General features: G+C 43.9%; 1 protein-coding gene across 2 annotated transcripts in view; it reads right to left on the bottom strand.

Moving 5' to 3' along the window:
* LRRC31 (leucine rich repeat containing 31) overlaps nucleotides 1–9,410 on the bottom strand; it is a 27,344-nt gene extending 17,934 nt beyond the window's left edge. The window contains exons 1-3 of one of the 2 annotated variants that reach the window (XM_017501979.2): nucleotides 9,145–9,410; nucleotides 2,114–2,257; nucleotides 1,467–1,634 (exon numbers count right to left, since the gene is read on the bottom strand). In XM_017501979.2, coding sequence (XP_017357468.2) covers nucleotides 1,467–1,634; nucleotides 2,114–2,257; nucleotides 9,145–9,319 — 487 coding nt within the window. In that variant the 5' untranslated portion in view covers nucleotides 9,320–9,410. The remainder of the gene's footprint in view (nucleotides 1–1,466; nucleotides 1,635–2,113; nucleotides 2,258–9,144) is intronic. The other variant, XM_037729030.1, reaches the window with a different exon arrangement.
* Nucleotides 9,411–10,582: the final 1,172 nt, after the last annotated feature.

Genomic DNA, 10,582 nt, shown 5'->3' with positions numbered 1-10,582 from the left:
AGTAGAGACGGGGTTTCACCATGTTGACCAGGATGGTCTCGATCTCTTGACCTCGTGATCCACCCGCCTCGGCCTCCCAAAGTGCTGGGATTACAGGCGTGAGCCACCGCGCCCGGCCCCTTGTTTAATTTTTCAAATCGGAGTGGGAAAATAGAAGGGAGACGTATTATTTTGGAATTATAAAGAACTTAATTCTTGTCTACTGTAACTCCTTTATTTTACACATGCAGTAACTGAGACCCAGTGTGAGCATGTTTTACAATAACCTCCATTTCATCTCCATGAGGCCCGGCGCAGTGGCTCATGCCTGTAATCCTAGCACTTTGGGAGGCCAAGGTGGGCAGAGCACCTGAGGTCAGGAGTTCAAGACCAGCCTGGCCAACATGGTGAAACTCTGTCTCTACTAAAAATACAAAAATTAGCTGGGTATAGTGGCACACGCCTGTAATCCCAGCTACTTGGGAGGCTGAGGCAGAAGACTTGCTTGAACTCAGGAGGCGGAGGTTGTAGTGAGCCAAGATTGTGCCACCGTACTCCAGCCTGGGCAACAGAGTGAGACTTGGGATCAAAAAAATAAAAGTAAAAATAAATAAATAAATAAACTCCATGAAGGCAGGGACCTGGACAGCCTTGTTCTTTTCTCTATCTACAGAGCTCAGCACAGACCTAGACACAGGCTTACATAGCTTTTTAGCAGTTATACAAGTGCACTGTGTCATGTATAATGCCCTTGACCAGAATCACCAATGGAGTAGGCAACAGAGATAGTTTGCCCTTGAGGATTCAGCTTGCAAATGTGCATTGAATGAATCCATCTTTTTTTTTTTTTTTTTTTTTTTTTTGAGACAACAGAGTCTCGCTCTGTCACCCAGGCTGGGGTGCAGTGGCCTGATCTCTGCTCACTGCAACCTCCACATTTCAGGTTCAAGCAATTCTCCTGCCTCAGCCTCCTGAGTAGCTGGGACTACAGGCGCCCACCACCAGACCCAACTAATTTTTTGTATTTTCATAGAAACAGGCTTTCACATGTTGACCAGGCTGGTCTCAAACTCCTAAGCTCAGGCAATCTGCCTGCCTTGGCCTCCCAAAGTGCTAGGATTACAGGCATGAGCCACTGTGCCCAGCAGAATTAATCTTTTAAGAAACTGATTTATTGTCCAGACGTGGTGGCTCACGCCTGTAATCCCGGCACTTTGGGAGGCCAAGGTGGGCAGATCACAAGGTCAGGAGTTTGAGATCAGCCTGGCCAACATGATGAAACCCCATCTCTACTAAAAATACAAAAATGAACTGGGCGCAGTAATCCCAGCTACTCAGGAGGCTGAGGCAGGAGAATCACTTGACCTGGGAGGAGGAGTTTGCAGTGAGCTGAGACTGCACCACTGCATTCCAGCCTGGGCAACAGAGCCAGACTCTGTCTCAAAAAATAAATAAAATAAAACAAAAAAGAAACGCATTCATCATACCCAGTGCTCGAATGTCGTCAGTGGTAAGTCTGCAGCTACCCAGCCTCAGGATTTTTAATTTGCTGACCAGATGCATTTGCTGAGTGATGGAATGGAGGGTTCCACCTACAAAATCATTCCAGGAGATATCCAGTTCTTCTAAGTCCAGGAGAAAAGGCAGCAAGGCAACTAGAAGTGAACAGAAGAAAATACAGATATAGGTATGTGACTTGTGAGTTGTGGCAAAGAAAAGGCAATGTCTACATGAACAGGACATAGTTTTGTACTGTAAGGGAATGGATGGGGGCGAGCATGCTGACTTTTGGCAAAGCAGGGAGCCTGTACAACTGGAGAAATTGTAATGTTACATTTTCTATTTCTTGGGATGTTTTCTATTTCTACCAAACAACTGCAGTCTGAAAATGCAGGGATGTGACACTAAGATTTCATACAGCCTCTTTTCCTAAACTCAGCTCAAGTCTTCAAAGCTTAAGGAAGGATCAATTAACTTGTTTGAAAAAAAAAAAAAATAGTAATGCTACTCCTGTAATTCTCTGGGACCACTCAGCAGACTTGGGGTTACCAGGTGGGTAGCTAAACCTGTTTTATCTGCTCATCTCCATGGGAAGGCCCCGTCTTCCTGTGTGCAAGGTCTATGGCATACAAACCCATTTCTTTCATGTCTGCCGTTGTTAATCCGCAGTTATTCAAATCTAGACACTTGTCGACAGTCTTTTTGCCCAGCTTCTGCAGGAACCGCTCATTTTCCTCCATACTGGATCTCAGTTCCATTTCTGAACTCAGAGGCTTAGCTGTGTGATAAGCATAAAAAATAATTTGCTGTTGATGGATGTATGAAAGATGCATAGTGAGCACAATCAGACAAGTGAAAAGACTGCACAACTCTGAACTGGCCTGTTAGAAAAACTTCAACTCAGAGGTAGAGCCATTTACTGGGGACAAAGCTTAACTAGCCTCTGTTCCTGCCACCAGGTGCCCAGACACTGCTTCAAGGAGCCAAGGAACTCAGTGGCTTTTCTATCATGACCTGACCTGGACTTCTCAGCATGAAGACAGACAGAGCTGCATTCCTGGGTGAGAAGCAAACCTCCCAGCCCAGCTTTTGAGATGCTTCCTAACTCGAAGGGCACACAACTGGATGCAACTGCTAGGGAGGAAGCAGAGATACTTGTCTCCTAAAACCAAGCAGGTGAAGAGGGGAAAACATCGAAATCACCATCAATGAGCTTCAAATGGCTCCACAGAGGGGAATTCTTGCCGGTCAGTTCTTAGACCATTTAATTGGCAAACACAAATCCAGAGAAAGTAGGCCTTGGAGAGCTTTTGCTCTTTGTCAACTCCTACCAGAAAGTGCATTTGGAAAGCCTTGCTTGTCCTTCTTGTTACTGTGGCACCCTCACCAGCTTCCTCTGTAATAACACTATAATAATATGATAGCACTATAATAATAAAAACTATCATTTTATTAAGCACCTACTATGTACTCATTCTTTGACTACTTGCAGGTGCCATCATTTTTTTTTCGTTTCTTTTTTTTTTTGAGATGGATTCTTACTCTGTCACCCAAGTTGGAGTGCAGTGGCACAGTCTCGGCTCACTGCAACCTCTGCCTCCCAGGTTCAAGTTATTCTCCTGCCTCAGCCTCCCAAGGAACTGGGACTATAGGCTCCCACCACCATGCATGGCTAATTTTTGTATTTTTTAGTAGAGATGGGGTTTCCATGTTGGCCAGGCTGGTCTCGAACTCCTACCTCAGGTGATCCATCTTCTCTTGGCCTCCCAAAGTGCTGGGATTACAGGCATGAGCCACCATGCCTGACCAGGTGCCAGCATTTAAGACATACATGAAATACATCATACTTTTATAAGGAAAAATGAATATACATGTATTCAGTGATTTTAAAGTGGTTTTGTAAGTGAAATATACAACTTTAAACATATAGCTACATATATTGAAATCCAAGAAAAAATCATAAGTTCTGGAATGTGCAGTAATATTTTATTAGCCCTGACAAAAAGGTGTAAGACCACATAGCTAAGAAGAAATGCATTGGTACCAGTGAAAATTAAAAGATAGTAGGATTGCAGTAGTAATGCATTTAGACCAAATGATTAGCAGGATAATAAAAACTATACCTCTAATCCACAGCAGTCTTTGGCTTTCTCTTTGTTCTAAGAAAACCGTTTGTAGGATACTAGTCTTTGTTGGAATGATTGGTGTTATTACCACATTTCACCAGTAGGAGGCAGCAATAGCCACCATTTAACCTTTCCACTCTCCCATTTTTATGGCACGTTGGACACAAGGTATTTAAGTTTGGGCAGAGTTGCCAGATTTAGGAAAAACAACAGGATGCCCAGTTAAATTTAAATTTCTTTTTTTGCTTTTTTTTTTTTTCGAGATGGAGTCTCACTCTGTCATCCAGGCTGTAGTGTAATGGTGAGTTCTCGGCTCACTGCAACCTCTGCGTCTCAGGTTCAAGCAATTCCTCTGCCTCAGCCTCCCAAGTAGCTCAGATTACAGGCGCCCACCACCATGTCTGGCTAATTTATTTTTTATTTATTTATTTTAAGTAGAGATGGGATTCACCATGTTGGCCAGGCTGGTCTTGAACTCCTGAACTCAGATGATCTGCCCGCCTCAGCCTCCCAAAGTGCTGGGATTATAGGCATAAGCCACCGTGCTCAGGCTTAAATTTCAAATCAATAAGGAATCGTTTTATAGTATGACTCAACTACTGGATGTATTTTCTCTGGAAACCCTAATTTTGGGTTGAGCAGAGCAGAGTTGTGGATGGGAGACAAGGAGGGACTGCCGTTTAGGTGCTGGCAAAGTACAAGACATTTTGTCTAAAGGAGTCGCAAACAATTTCATAGATTTGGAGACTTCGAGACATGATTAATTAGGAAGAAGCAGAGCCTGAATTTGAACCCGGAATAGTTGTTCCAAAGCCCGTGGTGTATGTGTTTTATTTCTGTATTTAAAGATTTCTCTGCATTGCATCTTATTGCAGTCTCTCATTTGTTTTTAAGCTTTTTTTTTTTTCTTTTGAGACAAAGTCTCGCTCTGTCTCCAGGCGCCAGGCTTGAGTGCAGTGGTGCAATCTCAGCTCACTGCAATCTCCACCTCCTGGGTTCAAGCAATTCTCCTCCCTCAGCTTCCCGAGTAGCTGGGGACTACAGGTGTGCACCACCATGCCCAGCTAATTTTTGTATTTTTTAGTAGAGACGGGGTTTCACCATGTTGGCCAGGGTGGTCTCCATCTCTTGACCTCGTGATCCGCCTGCCTTGGCCTCTCAAAGTGCTGGAATTACAGGCGTGAGCCACCACGCCCGGCCCTTGTTTTTAAGCTTTTTACCCCAACCTACGATCATGTTCAAATTCCAGCCCCGCCAAACCCACTCTTCTGTTTTCTCCTCAAGACACTGCTCTGTCGAGCATTTCCCTCACTGTTAAATGTTTGGAAAGAGTGGTTTACACTTGCGAGCCCAACTCCTTCCCTGTACTGTCTGGTTGCTACACTCCTCTATCCAGATAGTTTCTGAAAGGTCACCAACAATAAACTACGAACTGACAGACACGGAAATCTCTCCACAGTCCACATCCCACTGGGTGCTCTGTCATGTTTGATGTAACTGACAAGTAGGCAGCACAGTCCAAAGACCTGGTTCAAGTCACCTGTCTGTCCGAGCAACAAGTCATTTAACCTCTCTGAGCCTTGGTTTACTCACCTATGAAATGCGTGGTTTATTTCTCAAGAGCATCGTGATTTAAACTTTCTGAACCCTCCCATGGACATGGAATCTGCAGGGCCTTTTACCTGAGAGGTATTTGGTAAATATTTGTTCAATGAGCAAATAATTGAATGAATATTGGTTTTATAGTTCCTCAATTACCAAAATAAATCATCGTGATAAATCTTTATCAAAACATCTAAATATGAGTACTAACTTATGAGAGCCCTGGACATTTCACAGACCATGTATTTCAATATTTTTTATCTATGAAACCCTGCCCGGGCATGGTGGCTCATGCCTATAATCTCAGCACATTGGGAGGCCGAGGCCGGTAGGTCACCTGAGGTCAGGAGTTCGAAACCAGCCTGGCCAACATGGCAAAACCCGTCTCTATTAAAAACCCAAAATTACCTGGGCATGCTGATGTGCACCTATAATCCCAGCTACTCAGGAGGCTGAAGCAGGAGAATCGCTTGAACCCTGGAGGTAGAGGTTGCAGTAAGAGGTAGAGGTTGCAGTAAGCCGAGATTGTGCCACTGCATTCCAGCCTGGCGACAGAGCAAGACTACATTAAAAAAACAAAACAAACAAAAAAAAACTATGAAACCAAATTAGCCAAGTGTAGTGGTGGACGCCTGTAGTCCCAGCTACCAGGGAGCCTGAGGCATGAGAATCTCTTGAACCAGGAGGCAGAGGCTGCAGTGAGCCAAGATTGCACTACTGCACTCCAGCCTGGGTAACAGAGCAAGACTCTGTCTCAAAAAAAAAAAAAAAAAAAATCTATGAAACCTTCTCTTCGCAGGATACCTTATGTCACAGCTCAGTGTGTGGAGCAGGTAAGTCAGCTGCTGCAGCTAGGCTGGAGTGGAGGGGGAGGCACGGTGGGTCCAGGGGCAATGGTAATCACACAGGAGCAGCTCTGTGGAGATTCAGGCCTTTTTCTAGCTGGGTTAGCTCTGAACAAAGCTCTTGGCTCTTAGAGCCTTCTCACAAGTTCCTTTCCAACTGAAACCTGTCAAGGTTTGTCAACCAAAACACCTGATACTCATTAAACATTATTACACATTGGTAACGGGTGGTACTGTATCAGGAACCAAGATAACAAGTTCCTGTTTTCAAAGAGCTGCCTGTCTAGTGAAAGAGACAGCAAGAAAACCACAGTTCCCATGTAGATGAGAAGTGGAGGCGTGCAGTGTATGGTTGCACACTTCAGTGACAATAAGTCAGTCATATAGAATATACAGAGAATATAGAGAGAATATAGACATTCTCTTCAAGGCAGGAGAGTCTCGGGGAAGGATTTTAAGCAGGTAAGAGATAATGCTGTATCTGTGGTTTAGAAAGAGCCCTATGGGCTGGGTGTGGTGGCTCATGCCTGTAATCCCAGCACTTTGGGAGGCCGAGGCGGGCGGATCATGATGTCAAGAGATCAAGACCATCCTGGCCAACATGGTGAAACCCCGTCTCTACTAAAAATACAAAAATTAGCTAGGCATAGTGGCACACACCTGTAGTCCCAGCTTCTCGGGATGCTGAGGCAGAAGAATCACTTGAACCCAGGAGGTGGAGGTTGCAGTGAGCCGAGATCGCACCACTGCACTCCAGCCCAGGCGACAGAGCAAAACTCTGTGTCTCAGAAAAAAAAAAAAAAGAAGAAATAAAATCGGCCATGGATTGATTTTTTTTTTAAGGGTCTCGCTCTGTCACCCAGCATGGAGTCCAGTGGTGCAATCATGGCTCACCACAGGTTCGACCTCCAAGATTCAAGCGATCCTCGTACCTCAGCCTCCAGAATAGCTGGACCACAGGCACACACCATCATGTCCAGCTAATTATAAACTATTTTCTAGAGATGGGGTTTAGCTATGCTGTCCAGGCTGGTCTTGAACACCTGGCCTTAAGTGATCCTCCTGCCTCAGTCTCCCAAAGTGCTGGGATTACAGGCATGAGCCACTATGCCTGACTAATAATCATTAAAGGTAGGTGACCATGGGGATTCTTTGTTCTATTTTTGCATATGCTTAAAATGTTTTAAAAATTCTTTAAACCTAATACATAATATATTGATGACATTGCACATAACACATAACTTTAGAGAGGGATTTGACATCATTTATTTTCATAACCCTTGAATTTGCAATTCCTGTTCTGGGAATTTGTACTTCAAAAATAGCTAAAATACAGTAAAACAGTGAATGGGAAAGGAGGAAAGCCAAAGACACTCGCTGAAGGGCAAACAAGGAATTCATTGAGTGAGTAAGACATATGAATGTAATGGAATATTATGCAAACATGAAAATTATACATCTGAGCATCATGCAGCAATGTGGGAATTGAGCAATATAATAATATGTTCCAGAAGTAGGATCACAGCCCCATACACTCAGGGGGCATCTGTAAGCTATTACAGTTGTGCAAAAGATGCCAATCTGGCCCCAGCGACCTCTCTGACTTGTCTTCCACCACCCACTTCCTCTCCACGTCTCCCATCCTGCTTCAGTACACCTGACTTCCTGGCTCTCTCTCACTCTAGGCTCAGTCCTATCTGGGGCCTTTGCATGTGCAGTCCCTTTGCCTGAAGCTATTTCCACAAATACCTAAGTGGCTGGCTTTATTCATTTATTCATTCATTCATTCATTCATTCATTCCACAAAGCTGATTTTATTCAGATTGCTGCTCAAATGCCGCCAAATTGAAGACTTCTTTCCTCCACCCCCATCTCTGTCCCATCATTCTTTGTCTCCTTAGCCTGCATTATTTGTCTTCATAGCACTTATCACCGCCTGAAGTTATATCTGCGTTTGGTTTTTTTCATGGCTGTATTTCTAACACTTAGAGCAGGGATTACCACATAGTAAACACTCAACAAATATTTGTTGACTGCTGACTGACAGAACATAAATTCATACACATGAAAAAAAGACTGAAAATAATCTTAAAGAAACGATTATTTGTGTTATAATGAAAGAAAATTAGGTATTTTCCCTGAACCTTTCTGTAGTGTTACATTGCTTTTAGTCATTTAAAAGTAAAATTATGAATCATTTAAAGCATTTAAGCAACATAATAAATGCTTAGCACAGAAACTCAGAGTTAGAATCTTTAGTCTCAAAAGTCTTAAAGTCTTTAGTTTAACCCATAAGGTCACATTAGAGGAAAACTCTGAAAAATAAAGAAATACAGAGGCTGGGAAGGGTGTGTGTGTGTTGTGGGGCAGGTGGGGATGGTTAATGGGTGCAGAAAGAATAGTTAGAATATATAAGACCTACTGTTTGATAGCACAACAGGGTGACTATATTTATTCTTTGTGTTACAAACAATCCAGTTATGCTTTTAGTTATTTTTAAATGTGCAAATATTCTACATTTAAAAATAACTAAAAGAGGCTGGGTGTGGTGGCTCACACCTTAATCCCAGCACTTTTGGAGGCCAAGACAGGAGGATCACCTGAGGTCAGGAGTTCGAGACCAGCCTGGCCAACACGGTGAAACCCCATCTCTACTAAAAATACAAAAATTAGCTGGGTGTGGTGGTGCACGCCTGTAATCCCAGCTACGTGGGAGGCTGAGCCAGGAGAATTACTTGAATCCCGGAAGCAGAGGTTGCTTTGAGCTGGGACACTCACAGCAACTCATTGCACTCCTGCCTAGGCAACAAGAGTGAAACTCTGTCTCAAATAAATAAATAAATAAAAATAACTAAAAGTATAATCGAATTGTTTGTAACACAAAAGATAAATGCTTGAGGGGATGGATACCCCATTCTCCACAATGTGATTATTGCGCATTGCATTGCCTGTATTGAAACAGCTCATGTACCCCATAAACATAGGTACCGACTATGCACCCAGAAAAATTAAAAATAAAAATGTTTTAAATCTGAAAGTAAAAACAAAACAAAACAAATACAACAGCAAAACACCAGCAGCCAGCAGCTTACCAGTGTCTGAGGTGGCTGTCTTCTGTATCCAGTCACCCGGCTGGAAATCGGTTGTTTGAAGATCATTTTTCTCTTCTCTGCTTTCAGCTTTGGAGCCCCTGAGAAATGTGTTGACAAATGAAGTCTGGGGCTTAGTTTCTCCTTCTGAGGAATTGTTCTTCCCTGTTTGACTCATGGCGAAATTGTTGGGGATATTTTCCAATAAGACATCTTCCTGCTGTTTTCTGTTTTCTGGGATTTCGAAGAAGAAAATAAGATTCTGTCAAGCCTGCGTTCAATCAAAATATCCTCCCCTATGTGAGTGCCCCCACCCCCTGCCCCTCTACCTTTCTCTATCTTTTTTTTTTTTTTTGGGACAGAGTCTCTTGCCTTCACCAGGCTGGAGTGCAGTGGCACGATCTCGGCTCACTGCAACCTCCGCCTCCCAGGTTCAAGCAATTCTCCTGCCTCAGCCTCCCGAGTAGCTGGGACTACAGGCGTGCGCCACCATGCCCAGTTAATTTTTGTACTTTCAGTAGAGAAGGCGTTTCACCACGTTGGCCAGGATGGTGTCGATCTCTTGACCTCGTGATCCGCCTGCCTCGGCCTCCCAAAGTGCTGGGATTACAGGTGTGAGCCACCTCGCCCCGCCCTCTATCTGTTTTTTATTGCTGGTAATGTTTAACATAAAAATAAGAATGATGTAACCCAGGATCCGGGAACCAACAGATGGTAATAGATACACATCCAAAGCCATATGAGTTTTTAACTTTGCCCCATTTCACTGTGTGAGATATAAACCATTAAACATGACTTTGGCAAGTGCATCCAGTGTGTCAACACATCTTAGATTACAGCTGTCAATTAGAGTTACTTGAAAGCTTAGCATGCCTTCAAAAGGGGTTAGCCATTTGCAAAGCTGTTCCCACCTTCTAGTGACCCCCACCTCCTTCCTTTGCACACCGGCTCCTTTTTCTCTTTGCATTTTCATACTTTCTCTACCCCAACCCTGCACCACCACCCCACTGAAACATGTTGGCAGTAAATAATTCATTCATTCTATAAATAATTTTAAAGAATCTACTGTGGGCCAGTTATGTTCTAAATGCAAAAGACTCAACGATGAATAAGACACAGCTCTTGTCTTTGATGGGATCTTAACCTGGTGGGAAGATGGACCTGTATGCCATTGATCAATGGGGACGAGAACCAAGAGATGGGGGGTGGTCAGGGAACCCCCAGGTAAACTAAGCATGCCTTGGAAAACAGATTTGGAACAGTGAGTGACATTGCCTGGGTTTTGGAGAACTGAGAGTTAGCTTTTTAAGAGAGGGAGGAGCATCCCAGGCAGAAGAAAAGAGTAAGCTCCAAAGCTCCCAGGCAGGAAGGGCTGGAAGAGCACAGCGGTGCAGGCGGGAATGTGGGTCGGGGGCTGTGGAGGTTACGGGTGAGGTCTGGT

Source organism: Cebus imitator, unplaced genomic scaffold, assembly GCF_001604975.1.
Source record: "Cebus imitator isolate Cc_AM_T3 unplaced genomic scaffold, Cebus_imitator-1.0 Scaffold287, whole genome shotgun sequence".
Classification (NCBI taxonomy): Eukaryota; Metazoa; Chordata; class Mammalia; order Primates; family Cebidae; genus Cebus; species Cebus imitator.
The sequence above is the reverse complement of the archived record's forward strand: the minus strand, read 5'-3'. Positions and strand labels throughout refer to the sequence as shown.